Genomic DNA, 16,132 nt, shown 5'->3' with positions numbered 1-16,132 from the left:
GGATAGTCATTGGTGGAAGGCACCCAACAGAATGACGCCTGATGCAGCAGGCTATGGACCCACAAAAGGAGAAACATATGCAAGCCCCTATCCCTGAGCCCTGATTTCTCCCCTTCCAGCTCCAGCAGGATGGCAGGGGATGTGCTGGGGTGTAGGGTCTTGGTTCAGGAGGACCACGATGAAGAGGAGAGAAGGGAAGCCAGGACTTGGCAGGAGAACCTGGATGAGGCAGGAGGAGAACCACAGCCCTGCAGCAGGGACTGTTCTGCTTGTCAGGGCATCCACAAACTGCAGCTCACACTTAGTGTCCCCAACTCCCTCACCCTCTCAAGAGTCCTTCCTTCCATCCCTGCTCAAACCAGGGTTTTACTGCTCAGATCTCCCTGTTGGATAGCACAGGGATGACCAGACTTTTCTGTCACTCAGAATGATGACCCCATGGCTCACCATGGGTGGGATGAGCTGTGCTGTCCCACTTCTCTCCTCTGTTGAACAGCTTGCAAGGAAACTCTAAAGCTTGAAAAGAGAATGGTCAGTGCTCCTGCAGGCCTGAGGGACCTGACCACAACCTGCCTGCATGACCCTGAGCAAGTTACTACTCCAGCATTTTGGGAACTCCTGCAAGTTGAACTTCATTCCTCTGCTCCTCAGCCCCATGGGAAGCCTTGGCTGGGCTCTAGGACAGGTTCTCTACAGACTGTGAGGTGCTCAGGGGTGGGGAACAGATACTGGCCACTGGAAGCTGGGATGTGAAACCCCTAGCCTGGCACCTTCTCATATGAGGGCTGGGCTGTCATCACTAAAATCTGTGATTTTCCAATGATCCCAGTGCTCCTGGGATCGCAGATATGGAAGTTGGGATTTTCAGAATAAAAGAACCATCAGAAACCTCATAAAAGCATCAGCTGGAAATTCACTGGTTCTCTTCCTTCCAGTCCTTACTGGAGATCAGAGCCCAGAGGGTGCCAAGCAAGAAGCACAAATGTTTGTCCCTTCCCAGGTCTCCTCCAGCTCCCAAAGTCTGCAGGGGCCAGGAATACAGTCAGGGATCCCCTCAGCTCCAGCTGGGCCCTTCCCCACATTCCTGGGCTACTCTGCACAGAGAAACAAATCCCTGCCCATGTTAAACAGCTTTTCACTCCTGCCAAGGCAGACCAAGCAATAGAAGGGTCTTAATGTCTGGATTGAAGTTGTCCCCAGAACACAAAGAACAAATTCTCTTCAGAGCTGGGCCAGCACTCCCAGCTGGCCCAACACACCTAATCCCTGCCTGTCTCCTGTCCTGGAGCCCCCAACACTCAGTGCCTGCCCTGGGGTCCCTCTGGGATCTCACTGCACACCCAGCCCAGCCCTGGACAGCTCCATTGCACCAAGAGCTCTTTGCCCATTTTGGAAGCTTGTCCAGGCTCCTTTCCTGCATTTTCACCCCTGGGATAGCTCTGATGGGTCCATTTGGACTCATGGTCAGATACCCAAAAACCAGCAGCTCCCAGGGCTGAGCCAACCAATGCAGAGGGCCAAGTGTCACTGTCAGAAGCCACAGCATAGCAGAGGAAGGGAAGGACAGGGCCCTCTCCTCACCCCAACACCCCCTTAATGTTCCCCGAGTCACGAGAGAAGGTTTGAGGCAAAGATGCTTCCTGGAGAACTTCCACATCCAGTGCAGGAGGACCACCAAGTGAGTGTCCCTTTCTGTGCCTGTCCTGCTGTTTGAGGCACTGATGGCACTGCAGCTCTGAGCCCCAGGGATGCCTTGGGACACACATGGAACTGGGAGGAGGAAGCAGGTGGTTTCCCCTGGCATGGGAGGCCCTCTGGCTCCACACTGAAATCCCTCCCCAGAAAGAGTGAAAAGGGAAAATCAGTGATGCTTGATAGAATGTTTGGGCTTTTAAGAGATGTGTTGAGATTATTCTTTCACAACTTTGTCCAGTCATCTTTTAAACCACAGAATCCCAGAGTGGTTTGGTTGGGAGGGACCTTAAAGTCCATCCAATGCCACCCCCTGCCACGGGCAGGGACACCTCCCACCAGCCCAGGTTGCTCCAAGCCCTGTCCAACCTGGCCTTGGACACTCCCAGGGATGGGGCAGCCACAGCTGCTCTGGGCAACCTGTGCCAGGGCCTGCCCAGCCTCACAGGGAAGGATTCCTCCCCAACATCCAGCCTAAACTTACCCTCCTTTAGCTTCAAATCCCCCTTTTCCTGCCAATCCATCTAATGCTGGGTGTCCATGAGCTCCAGCCATGAGCTGCACCCTTCAATCCCTGTGCTTTGTGCTTCACCTGCTTTAGTGCTGTTACTGTCACAAACAGTGACTGCTGCTTTCTCACCCTTCTCACATCTTTCCTGGTTTAATGGCATGACATTTTTATCATTGTGGTTTGCCTCTGCCAGAGCAAGAATCAAAATCTATTTATCTTTTATACCTCCCAAAGACTTTTGGCAGTTCCAGAGGCAGCTCTATATATTTCTTAATTTCTGTGGATCCCTTTTGAGTGGAGGAGAACAAAAGCATCCCCAGCCTTTGAGGAGCCAATACATCAGAAATTCATTGGCTCATAACTTGTGTGAAGGCTCCTGAGAGCCAATATTTGATAGCAAGGCCCGGGGGGCTTTGCCAAACCAGGGGGTGGGTGTGCCAACCCATCTGTGCCAGGCTGGTGCTGTTTGGGGCTGGTGCTTCTGCCAACCTGTCTCTCCCCAATCAGCTCTCTCAGGAGTCCTGAGCTGGAAGTGCAAACAAAAGGCATTTTGGAGAAAAGGATGATTTGATTGTCAGCTTAAACCTCAGGTTAGAGTAACTATTTTCTCTATTCCTCCTAGAATGCCAGGATGGTTTGGGGGGGAAGGGACCTTAAAGATCATCTCATTCCAATCACCTGCTCCAGGCAGGACCTTCAACCCCTTCCATTAACTTTTGCTAGCACAGCTGTTTGGTGTTTAAGACTTGACAAAGTGTAATCCTTTCCTCCTAGACTTGGTCAGAATCATCCAAGGATACAACACAACATCTGTGCAAGAGCTCCAGACTGACCTCAGAGGGAGAAGCAACAGTTGAGGCAACTGAAAAATTCCTGGAGTTTATTGGAACGAAAGAACTGGAAAAGGATCACCTAAACAACTGTTGTTCTTTTTTTCATGAAGGCAAAACGGGGTCCCTGACAAAAAAATGAGGCACCCAAGGCTGAGCCTTGGGGTTTGTTGGCAGGGATAGCAATGGGGGCAGGGCAATATCCAACAAGGATGAGCCAGGAATACAGAGGGACTGCTGCTCCTCTCCTGCAGAGCTCAGCACCACGGGGAAATGTCCTGCAGAATTTAAAAACAGAGAGAGCACCTCCTGAATTGGTTGTAAGACAGGTAGGAATAGCCAGGAATGCAGATCCAGACAAAGGTTTGTGGGGAGAGAGGACCTCGGGCTTCCAGTCCCAAATTTCTGCAAACAGTATTTGACAGTGGAATTGGCAGAGGGAGAGCAGGAAGGTAAATTCCAGGAAATATTTGCAGAGTGCAGGGAGTATTCTAGGAGAGCCATGGAAGATTGGAACACACATGGGAGCAAACAGAGACCTGTGTCCTGTCCCAGAGACAGATCCTGGGCCCTGTCTTTGGAAGGGGCAAACAATTACAAGAAGCAAAACCATCCTGAACAAGCCTAAGAAAAAAGGCCAAAATCTGACTGTAGATAAAAAAACCCCTTATATTCTGCATAGTGGGAGGATTCCAGCAGCTCTCAGCAATAAGGAGGAGAAATCAGAAACATGGAAGAGAACTTTTTGGTGGAAATTGCTCATGAGACAGTGGCAGATTACACAGAACTGGGCCCAGGGTGGAACCAGCACAATGAGCAGGACCAGTCCCTGCATCACAAAGCAGAGCCCAGGACAGGATGGGGGCGTTGACTGCAACAGGTCCAGCTCAGACCATGGAACTCCAAGGACAGGGCACTTGGCTTAAGTAGCTGGTATGAAGGACTCTTGTCCTAGGACTGAAAGCACAACCCACACCAGTCCCTGGGGACTGCAGGGCAAAGGAGATAATTTTTAGGATGCTATTAATGGCACTGGATGTTAATGGCCAGGAGAGAAAATGAAGCTGGTGCTGCATTAGTTGTTCATATGTAACTTTGAGAGAGGAAAAGCTGAATCCTGTGAAGTGTGTAAGATTTTTGAGGATGGAAAAAGATCTACATTAACTCAGCCTCGAGTCAGACATTCAGGAAGGAAGATGATTTACATTAAACCAATAAACTCTACTAAACCAAACCAGACAGCAGTGACACTTCCAGCACTCTGGATCATACACCCAAGGCAGCCCCAGATTTATTCCATCATCAGAGGATACAACTGTTCATGATGCAGCAGAGTTCATGCCCTGACTCCAGCTTTCACATAAATCAGCCTGGAAAATACAAGATGTTACCTCAGCTACTCAAACCTTCCAAGAGGTTTTCTCTAAGGCCACTGCTAATCCACAGCCTGGAAAAAAGAACCTGGGAAAGAACCTTGCCTTTAACCCAAATTCAAAGAACAACTTCAAGGGCAGTGGGAAAAGCACCACAATCCAGGCAGCAGCTGATGCTGCTGAAGCATCTCCTCCTTGGCTCATGCCATGCCAGAGCTGGAGGGCATTGCACCAGAGAAAGCTCGAGCAGCCATGGACAGAGCAGGATCCTGCTGCTGGGACAGGGACAACAGGATCCAACAGTCCCTTGGTGGCAGATGGTCCAAGGCAGAGCTCAGAGGAAGCAGCACTGCCTTCTCCCCAGGCACTTGATATACTTCCCTCAGTGCCTCTGGTGTGTCCTGGCCCAGTGATGCCAACGAGAGGAGCCTGTACAATGACTGGCACAGAGCTGTGGGATGGAACTCCACAATGGAATTATGTACTACAGGGAAACTGCAGTAGTGGCAAACCCTGTGCCAGCCCCATTGACCCCAAGCTGCCTTTGGAAGCCACTGCTGAAATCCACAAATCCCCACTAATTTACAAAAAGCAGTTTGAGGTTTTCCTGGGGAGGACAGGTCATGTGGGGAGGGGATGTGCTGCTCCCAGGGCTCTGCTCCTGTGTCCCCACAGCCACAAGGACAAGGGACTCCTCGTGGCACTGCTCTATCTCACAGGTTTGTTTTTCCTTTCTCCTTCACATCCCTGTGCCACAATTCCAGGGAGAGGGTTGGTGGCAACAGCTGGAAATGACCCACTAAATATATTTTAAGTTCTTTCTACCCATATAAGCTTTGCTTTCTCCACTCTGCCCCAGGATGCTCTGCAAGATTTAACTTATCATTGGCAGCCAACTGAGAACTTCTAACCTGCTCAGCTCTCCCACCAAACACCAGCCCAGGGTGACCTCAGCAGGAGATGGCACTGGAAAAAGGAGGAGGGCAGGTCTGGGAGGTAGCTTGAAAGGTAGAAGGGAAATGTGAAAACTGCACCAAGCTGCCTGCAAATGTCCTTGCTCAGTACCCACATGCACATGCACATGCACAACAGGAGTTCACAGTGTCACAGTCAGTAAGTGCCTTTGCCCCTGGGAACACACTGAGTTTGGCCAACAGATTCCCGTTTCCATGCAGGGCATTGGAGACCCATGGAATGAATCTGTTCAGGTCCCTCCAGTGCCTGTGCCCTGCACTGCAGAGTGTGCCACAGGCAGCCAAAGGACTGGACAGGAACTGGGCTCCGTGTGCTCCCAGGAGAGCTGAGGGGTTCAGGACATTGCAGTGTTTTCTGGACCAGGTCTATTTTAGGCCAGTTCTCCATTAGTCCTACACAGCCACACACAGATGTCACAGCCATGTCTGGTGTAAACAGATGGCAATGTGCTCCTTTTAGAACCAACTCCATGTGATTTTTGGTCAGAAGAAGAGACAAGGATGTGCTTTCTCTGTCCTGCAGATGGCTGCCACAGCTCTGGGGAGCTGTGGCACTGAGCTGGGTCCTGGCCTTCACAGTGGGCTGGGTCTGGCAGGTAGATGTGTCTGACAGCAGCCAGCGAGGAGGTTCAGTGCATTAAGACAAAATGTCTTCAAATGAAGAAGACCTGAAGTGCCCTCCCAAGCCCTGAGTGGCTCTGGAGGGGTGCTGCAAAGGAGGGCATTGCTCCTCCTTGGTGTCTGCAGGAATGCACAGGATGGCAGGGAACAGTCAGGAATTGTCTGGGAAGGACAACTGAAGGGCATCATGTGCCCCTTTCACATGGTTGCCCCACAGGAATCTGCTGGTGGGTTTTCCAGGCAGACAGCTCTCCCTGCAAAGCTCTGGTACACAGGTGGCTGTGGCAGGACAGCTTGGCACAGCACCATCCTTCCCTCACACTGAACTGCCACCACACAGCTCCAGACGTGCCTTTGGGAAAGCCTGACAACTGCTCCTGGTTAACCCCCAGCAGCTACGGCATGAGACAGAGGCACCAAGGGAGAGTCCTCCCTGCTCCCCACACAGGACCTGCCACACAGAGCAGCTCCTGCTTTCCCTGTGTGCCCTCTGCAAGGACTCTGTGTGCTTTAGTCAACTCCAGTGATTTTTCTATGCTCTTTCAAAGCTGAGTCCATTCCCTGACCAGGAGAAAGTGCTTTTTGACCCAAAGGCATGCCCAGCATCCCCTCTGAGACACAGGCTAAGCCAGGCTGGATCAGGACAGACAGCTGATTTGTCCAGGTCCCACCTGCACACACCATGCCCAGAGTCCACTCCCTCCTTGCTCCATACCAAACTCTGCCACCTGAGGTGATGCAGGACAGTGGTGGTGCTGTCAGAGGGGCTGCACTGGGGACACTGAGCTCAGAACGTGGCCCTGGCCACCCAGCACACAGCGGGTGTTCACCTGCTCTGGGTGCCATGCCAGGGCTCTGGGTGCAAATACACAGCACTGCACTGGGGGCTTCTGGTGAGTAGGGGCTGGAGGGGCAACTCCTCCAGTTAAGGCCCCTGCTGCTGAAGCACCAAACTTTGGGACAGTGCAGAAGCTCTGTGGAGAAGTGTCTCATGCTGGCAGGGAATGGTCCGATGCCACTCACAAGGGCTTTGTTGTTGGATCTGGTCTGGAAGTGGAAAACACTAAAATTATTTTATAAATGGCCTCATGTTTTATGAGCAGTCCAGGGAAATCCTGATGTCTGGCCTCAGAGGTCTAGACAGTTTGGGATTTTCATCCACAGCAGACACACTTCCTTTTGGATTCAGCTCCTGGAAAATACAGCCAAGGAGCTCACAATGAATGTGCTTTGAGCAGCCCACGCTGCTGCAGAGGAGGGGAGGGCCCCAGGAGTGACATGGCAATGGCACACAGGGGCTGGTAAATGGCCAGGGCATCAGTGGGAAAAGGCCACATGTGGCCAGAGGAAGGTGGTGGTGGCAGGAGTGTCTCAAAGGATATGAGGTGGTGCTGGACAGGGGGACCAACCTAACTCCCATTTGCACATCTCTGTGCTCTGTTGGTGGCATTTACACATCCCAAAGACCTGGTCAGTAACTAAAGAATTTATTTCAGTTACTTATAAACCCACAGACTGATCACTCAGCTTCAGCCATAGCATTTTGCCTCTGGAGACCTGGGAGCAGGTGTTTGTCTTTGCTGTCCTCGAGGGCCCTGGCTGGGCCTGAAGCTGCCTCAGAGCTCCCAGAGCTTCACCTACTGAAGGGACAGGTCCCCAAATGGCACAGAGCACACCTGCACAGCTTGGGAACTGCAGAGCACCAGATCACACAACTCACACTCCAAACCCACCACCTCCTCCTGGAGAACTGGGCTCCCTCTGCCTTTCTGTGCTCCATGCACCAACCCAACACCTTTCCCAGCAGCCAGACCTTTCCAGAGGGCTCTGGCAGCCACTGGGGAGTCACCATTCCCTCACAAACCCAACCACCCTCCCACCTCTGCCTCCCCAAGCCCTCTGTGACACTGTTCAGCCATGCACCCCTGAACCAAACTGGTGGTCTGTTCATCTTGGCAAACAACTGCAAACCCAACAGCCACCACCACCTGCTGTGCCACGACCAACGGGAAAGAACAAAGAGGCAAACGGGAGGAAATGTGCATATAAAAAACCTTTTTCTCCTGGCATATTGGCAATGAGCTGCAATTTTTCCTTCCACAGGGAAGGGATTTAAGTTCTTGGATGATATGATGCTTGGAGATGTCATTTCTTTTTTCATCAAAAAAAACCAAACCCCAACCAACCAAAAAGTTTCCAACCCCAAACTCACAAACTGGTGTTAACAAAACAATGTAAAAGGACAAATCTCCCAACAATGACAACTGAAAAATAAAGGTACACGTCAGCATTTGTAATCAAAAACTACTACATACTGTACTTGGGAAGTCTTCTGGGAAAAGATCATTGGCATCTAGAAAGGACATCACTAAAAGTCTTGTGCATATGATATGTATGAGACACGATGCCACCGGAGGGTGGATGGACGGACCCTTAGGAACTGTCACTCACAAAACTGTTCCATGACAAGAGAAAGTAAGAGGTGTAAAAAGAACTGGTTGTCCCCATCCCCCCCCCAGGCATTACAGATTCCTTCTCGTTTGTGGAAACAGCCTCCTCTAGTCTTAGTTTATTTGTTGTGGGGTTTTTTTTAAAAAAGAAAAGTCTTCAGCTTTTGAAGAAGTCCATCAGTTTCTGAGATGCACTTGGTTCCACAGCACCAAAGAGCTTCAGCTCTCCCCCCTCTGATCTGCTCACAGGGGCTTTGGGGAAGGGCTGCATGACATTCCCAGAGCCACAGCCCACGGGAGCAAAGGATGTGCTTCTGGGGCCTTTCTTTGCACTCCTCTTCCTGAAGAAGTCTCATTGCTCCAGAGGTGCCTGGGCCCAGCTGCAGCAGCCTTGTGCAAGAGGAAACATGAAGTTGCTCTTTTCTCTTCCTTTGGAGACTCCCATTGGTCTTGGAGCCCTTTTCAAGAATGCAATTGCTTTATTATTATTTAAAAATATTTCACAGTTTTTGTTTTGTTTTTTTTTCAAAATAATTGTCTTTTTTGTTCCCTTTTTCCATTGCTTAAATTCTAGAAGCTCTTGGTGACTCCTGGTTGTTGAGGACAGGGTGTTCCTTCCTGCTGCCCTGATGCTCAGAGCAGCTGCCTGTCTCTGGTCCATGCAGAACACTCAAGAACTGGAGCTTGGACATACAGGGGCAAAGGGGAGCAGGGCCTCGAGGAAGAGGAGGAGGAGGACACGCAGCCATCAAACCTCCACAGACTGAATTTGGTTCATCTGTGCTCTCATCACCTGGATACTGTTCAGAATTTTCTTCTGGTGTCCTGCTAAAGTGACCCCAACTCGCAGAATGTCCCTTTGGGAGGAAAAGAAACAAACATGAAATCAGACGATATTTTCTCACAGCAAAACAAGCTCATAGATGGTATTTCAGATGATCTTTAAGGTCCCTTTCAACCCAACCCATTCTGTGATTCCAGGATTCCCTCCAAAGGGTATGTAGGCAGCTGAAGTCTCCACAGATTTCTTCCATGAATGGAATCAGTGGATGCAAATCCTACAAAACCTCTCTAACTTTTCCTGGTTTATCCTCCAATCTTTCCATTTTCTACCCACCTGCAGCACCCTCAGAGTCCTGGAACCTCAACAGAGAGTGTGAAACCAAATGCCCCAGGCTCTGCTCACTGCTTGTAAGTCAACTTGCCTTGAATTTTCTACTCTTGTACCATTTTGTTTGGACTCATGTTTCCCATCTCTGGAAACACAGAGCAGGATGTCCTGCCCCTCACTGGAGTGAATCTCCCTCACCCTGTGCAGATGATGGTTGTTCTTGGTGCTTTTCTTTTGATCTGATAAGATCATGAAATGATCAACTTTTCTACTTATTCTTTGTGTTATATCATGGTAATCTACTTTTTGGAGTGCTTCTGTTTTTTATAGTTATTGGGCATCTGGGAGAAATAAAGGTCATGCCAAGAGCATGAGTGTGACTCTAATTTAGGCCCAATTGTGGCTTCAGCTGAGTTTGCTCCCATCTCCCTCTTGGTGGATAAACCTCAGTCATGAATTCTTCAGATCTTCTTCCCATCAGGGGATGGATGGCACTCCTGGGGCATGACCCACACCTGACTCTGAGGATTTCCAGGTGCCTTTTCCCCTGGAGTGTTTGGAAGAGCATTTAAGGGGAGGTGTGGCAAACCCCCTGCCTGGTTTAGAGTGGAGGCCAAAGGGCAAAGAAGGGCAAACAGGAGCTCCATGGAAAGGTGGAAAAATTTCTTCACTCATGTCTGTAACCCACAATAAGACTGTGGCTCTGCACAGCCCTGGGACTCTGAGCTTTCTGCCCTGGACATCAGATACTTGATTAGACATTGGGAAGAAATTCCTGGCTAGGAGGGTGGGCAGGCCCTGGCACAGGTTGCCCAGAGCAGCTGTGGCTGCCCCATCCCTGGAAGTTTCCAAGGCCATGTTGGACAGGGCTTGGAGCACCCTGGGCTGGTGGGAGGTGTCCCTGCCCATGGCAGGGGGTGGAACTGGATGGGCTTTGAGGTTTCTTCCCACCCAAACTATTCTGGGATTCTTGACAGATAATTTGATGGCCCAGGTGTCCCAGCCTGCAGACAACCAGTGAGAAACCTTTCTAGTAGGTCAGTGTTGAACCCATGTGGATTTGGTGAACCAAATCAGTCTTCAGGAAACATTTACCTCTTCCTGGCTGTCCAAGTCTGAACCAAACAGCAGCTCCACTTCCATGACTATCTAATTCTGCAAGAGCAGTGACCATCAGGTGCTGATGCCAAGTACAGTTGCACCATCATCTCCCAAGGAAAGAGGACTTGGCCCATCCTCTGTGTTTGATGTTCAGCCAAGCAGGTGAGGAATGTGCAAGGGAGGTTTGTCAAAACTGGTGGGACATCAGCTGAGGATGCTCTTGGGATTGTGGTGAAGCACTTGAAAGATATTTTGAGGGACATGGTAAGGGACTGGGAGAAGTGACATTTAAGGGACAACGAGGATGCCTGTGAAGAACAGGCTGCCTGCAGAGCTGTTTGCTGTTGGACACTGCACACAGCACACCCCAGGCAGGGTTGGGTTGTGGTTGGGTCTGATGTCTAGTCTTGGCCAAAACTCTTCTCTACCCTTCAGATTTTGTGGACCCTCTCTCTTTCTGCTGTCTGAATAGAAAAAATATTGTACCAAAATCATCCCCAGGGCCATGGGGTTGTACCACAGATGTATTCCAAGAGTCGGAACTGCCATGTGAATTTCCCAGCAGCAGAATCAGAACAAAAGCCAGAAAAGGTCTCACTTTGTGCTGTTTGTGTGATCAGATTCTGACTCATTGGTAGATGAAAATCTGGATTTAGGCACCAAATCCAGAGAGGGTGTGGAGTCTCTTCACTGGGGATGTTCAAAAGCTGTCTGGACACAATCCTGAGGAAGTCACTCCAGGGAACCCTGGCTGAGTGAGAAGGTTGGGCTGGATGACCTCCAGTGTTCCCTTCCAACTGTAACCCCTCTGTGATTCCATGATGGGGACTTTCAGAGGCCTTTCTTAGGCAGGACTTTGTTTGCAGCTTGTTGTCTCCATCACTGATACACCACACATCCAAGAGCACTGCAGAGCCTAAAAGTGCCCTTGAGTGGCTGGAGAACTGCCTGATGCCACCTGAAATCTCTGTTTGTTCCATGCCAGGGTTCTGGAGATCCTTGGGGGGTGTTCATTTTCACAGTGGGGACGTGCAGTGTGACAGTGTGGAGATGAATTCTGCAGAGGGACAGACAGACACACCAGACAGAGCCTCCAGAAACTGAACAGACTAAAAGAGGCTCCACCAAGCAACAAATTCTATAAAAGTAAAACTACAGAATGTGAAAATAAAAGCTAATTTAGTAACAAACAACCACTGTTAAACTGCTGAGACTTTCCCTGTGTTCTGGGATGCAAAGCCTGGGCACTTACTCTACAGTCATCTGAGATACAACATCAAAGGTGGTGAAGCCAGCACTGGCAAAGCTCTCCTTGTACTGGCTCATCTTGATGGCATCCAGCCACTCATCCACAGTGTTGAAGCTGGTGTAATCCGGGATGGTGCGGTCCAGGAGGGGCAGGTTCATCCTGGAACAGAAATGGGAATGAGCAGACAAAGGGCTGCAAGCACGACTGTTCCTGCAGCAGCTGGAGGCACCAGGCCCAGCATCCTTCAGAGCCTGCACTGCTCTGTACTGGGGAGTACCAGAAAACACTTCCTGCTGAGGGAGGGACTGTACAGAGCACCAGGAAAGTCCTTCTGGATCAGTTCAGAGAGGAGAGGCAGGAGCCATCAGAGACGATGCAGCTTTAAAATCCTGACTGCACAAGGGGGAAAAGTTCATTCTCAGGACAGGATCAGTGCTCCCCACAGGTTGGTGAATCCCACCCAGCCCAGGGAAGCACTGCACTCTCTCACAAGGCTTATTTGCTTCCATCAAGTGTGAGACTGGACAACCAGAGCAACCACAGTCCTCCAGCTTCCATGTGTACATGAAACCAAGATGCTCCTCTACATGCAGAGTACACTGTCCATTAAAGTAAACAATAAATAGCGTGGAGGAATAAGGACACCACACACCAGACCAATGTGACCAAGAGAATGCCATTTATTACCCACTGCACACAGTTTATGTAGGGTTAAAGCTACGTTCAATTGGCTAAATTGAACCTCACACCATCTAACTGCAAACTCTAATTGGTTATAGTCCATATCTCACAAGTCCAGTGTTTTGGTGAACTCATCCTGACTGTTTTCAGGTACACCTCCGGTATCCTGTGGGAAACCTGAGGAATTCTCCTGAGAAACTTCTGGGGAGTTGGTAAGAACTCCTAGGGAGTGATTTCTCCTTTACTGGTCCACAGCAGCTGTGGCCTTTATTCTCAGCTGCTTTCAGTCTCACAGGGTCTATATAGATCTGAATTGCTCACCTTTGATATTTCTGTACCAACAGTCCATGAGCTGTCTGTGTACACCAGACCTGTCCAAGGACAGGACCAGAGTGACCCTGACATCTGCATCCCTGCCCTTTGGTTGACCTATCCCTGGAAGTGTTCAAGGCCAGGTTGGACAGGGTTTGGAACAACCTGGGCTGGTGGAAGGTGTCCCTGCCCATGGCAAGGGGTGGGACTGGATAAGCTTTAAGGTCCCTTCCACCCCAAACTGTTGTGGGATCTCTCAATGCCCACCCTGTAAAGGACTAACCACAAGCCAAGCTGCACATAAAGCAGCTCCTGGAGAGGTGCAGGGATGGTGCCCACCAGGACCCAAGGACAGCAAAGCTGCACAGAGAAGCCAGAGGACAGGAGGAAGGCAGAGGCACGTACCCAGAGGAAAGAGGTGCCATGGCTTTCAGGCTGTTTGGATTCCGGATCATTTTGTCTAAGGTGTTGACAATTTGCCCAAATTTGGGCCTGTGATTTCGATCCTTCTGCCAACAGTCCAACATGAGCTGGTGAAGGGCATTTGGGCAATCCATAGGTGGTGGCAGTCGATAGTCCTGCTCGATGGCATTTATCACCTGCAACAGGAGAAAAAGAGATCGGCGCAGTTGAGATAAAACCTATTTAATTCACAGTGTTCCCTTTCTTGGATCCTGAGGGTGACTGGCATGAGACTGCACTCACTGCTGCCTTCCATCTCCCACCACCCACCCTGCTCTTTAACTCCCAGCCCTTGGCATGACAGGTGAGGGGTGAGGTGTCCTGGAAGGTGACACCAGCCTTGCCCAGCCAACACCCAGCCTGGCTGGCTCCTGATGTGGGGAGAGCCCATCCCTGCTGCCCTGCCAGGATGTGTCATGGCACAGCTCCAGCCATGAGGCAGGTGAGTCAGGGGGTGTTTTTGGACAGGTACCCAGCACAGCAGCTCACTGGGAGCAGAACATCCCGTCCAGTGAAGGGTTGTGACCTACAGACAGAGAAACTGCCCCTATTTTCTACTCCTGCCAACAAACCAGCCTGTCCAGGTGACCGGGTTGTGCCATGGGATGGAGAAGGGCTGCAGCAGACCTTGCCTGGGCCAGGCTGCAGCTCTGGGCTGACACAGGGCTTGGCTGTCTCCTCACTGCTCCACACAACCTGGAAAACGCTTGGTCTTGCACTGTCCAGTGGAAACAGCAGAGGAACAAGGACTGGAGTATCTTATTCAGGGGTGATCACACCTCCTTGTACCTGCAGCCCTCCATCCTCTCCTTGGTGATTGAGGAGGATGGAGCTGCACCTTCCAGGGACACACATTCCTCTGTCAGAGGCATGTGCAGGCAGGATTATCCCACCTTTTGGCCATACACAGCACTGGCACTGAAGGACACAAGACACAAGAAATAGGCCTGTGTGTGACAACAAAACTCAAAAGTGAGGATAAAATTCAGACCTGAGGATACTGCAGAAATCAGGAGCAGCATTTTGAAATGATCAGCTCTCCACGGGAATGGAAGAAAAGGGGAGGAAGAGGGACAGAACCTCCCCCAGGGGTCCAGAGGAAGGACCCTGATGTCTCTGGCTATTCTCACCATGGGATTGAGGCTGCCATGGCTCTGTCCAGCCATGTCTTGCACACTTCCAAGGACAGAGATCTGACTGGTGGGATATTCCAGGCTGTGCCCTCATCTTGAGGAAGGACTGGACATACCCATGATGGTGAATATATTGTTGAGCAGGAAGGCTACATAGAGAAAATTAAGGATACTGCAGCTGGGAATGGGAGAGAAGCAGGGAAGGGTTGGTGGGAATGAGGCACTGGAGGTGTTGTGGCAGTAGGAGGCTCTCTGCAAGGGAGGGCAGGTGGCCAATCCATGCCAGGCAATCCAGAGCATGAGGAGGGGGATCTGGCAGGGTTTAAGAACTGTGGCTTCAGGCAGGGAATGGACAGAGAGGTTCTCCAGACACTGATGAGCATGGCCAAGGTTCTGTGCAGGCTGACCTGAGATGTGGGGACAGCACCACTGCTGCCAGAATGTGCCGGATGACAGGATGAGGATACGGCCTCATGTTATGCCAGGGGAGGTTTACATTGGCTATTAGGGAAAAATTATTTATGGAAAAGGTTGTCAAGCACTGAAACAGGCTGTGTAGGGAAGTGGTGGAGTCACCATCCCTGGGAGGGTTCAAAAGGTGTGTGGATGTGGCACTTGGGGACATGGTTTAGAGGTGAACATGGCAGTGCTGGGTTGATGGTTGGACTCCATGATCTTAGAGGGCTTTTCCAACCTGAATGATCCCATGACTTTCTGACCATTGATGTGCTTTGTGCTGCTCTTGGCTCCCACTCAAGGATTCTCCCAGGAGGTGCAAATTGAACCTTTTCCCAGCTCTATGTCTACCCAAGGCAGAGGGGCAGGGAGGCACAGGGGGCACAGGGCTGGGCAGCAGCATCGCACAAGGACCAAGTGCTCATCCCCAGCATGGACTGAGTGCTTTCCAGACAAGCTGCCCACCGTGCTGCCATCAGCCACATCCCAGGAGGCAGCACAGGCTGCTCTCTCCATCCCTGCTCCCATCAGCCACATCCCAGGAGGCAGCACAGGCTGCTCTCTCCCTCCCTGCTCCCATCAGCCACATCCCAGGAGGCAGCACAGGCTGCTCTCCCCGCAGCCTCCCCAGGCGCTCACACCCCAGGGTCAGGAGGCCAACCTGCACTGAATACCCGCCACGCGCCCTCCGCAGGCAGCACCAGCTGGGCTTAAGTGGTGACAGCTTCTGGGGCACCATGTCACCATGTCCTGCGGCAGGAGAAGCAGCAGAAGGGGCTGGGACAGGAGACAGGCAGCGGGAGATGCCAAGGACAGGCACAGGCTGCGCTGCCACTGGCGCATGGAGCTGCTGCAGCCCAGAGGCTGTGGCAGGAGAAACCATCCAGGGAAGAGGTCCAGGGAGGAGGACAGGGGAGAGGGGCAAAGGCTGCAGGTACAGTGACACCTGGCTGCAGGAAATGCTTGAAACTGAGGTGACCATGAAGGCTTGACAGGAAGGGAATTGTCCTTGCTGAGAAGGGCAGACCCCTAACTCCCTTCCCACTGCCTCACAGAACTCATGCAAAGATTTTTCTGGTATGGCAGGGGCTGGGGCAAGGCTGTGAACTGCCAAAGGTGCTCAGATGTCACTTATCTGCTCCAGGCTTAGGGACTCACAGTTTCCCACCAGGCACT

At 51.2% G+C, this 16,132-nt stretch overlaps 1 protein-coding gene across 2 annotated transcripts in view; it reads right to left on the bottom strand.

Moving 5' to 3' along the window:
• Nucleotides 1-8,041: 8,041 nt before the first annotated feature.
• EPHB2 (EPH receptor B2) overlaps nucleotides 8,042-16,132 on the bottom strand; it is a 136,108-nt gene continuing 128,017 nt past the window's right edge. For both annotated transcript variants that reach the window (XM_071575935.1, XM_071575936.1), the window contains exons 14-16: nucleotides 13,311-13,504; nucleotides 11,916-12,071; nucleotides 8,042-9,308 (exon numbers count right to left, since the gene is read on the bottom strand). In XM_071575935.1, the coding sequence (XP_071432036.1) occupies nucleotides 9,200-9,308; nucleotides 11,916-12,071; nucleotides 13,311-13,504 (459 nt within the window). In that variant the 3' untranslated portion in view covers nucleotides 8,042-9,199. The remainder of the gene's footprint in view (nucleotides 9,309-11,915; nucleotides 12,072-13,310; nucleotides 13,505-16,132) is intronic.

The sequence above is a fragment of the Pithys albifrons genome, chromosome 22 (genome assembly GCF_047495875.1).
Source record: "Pithys albifrons albifrons isolate INPA30051 chromosome 22, PitAlb_v1, whole genome shotgun sequence".
NCBI classification, from domain to species: Eukaryota; Metazoa; Chordata; class Aves; order Passeriformes; family Thamnophilidae; genus Pithys; species Pithys albifrons.
Note: the sequence above shows the minus strand (reverse complement) of the source record. Positions and strands in the feature narration are given on the sequence as shown.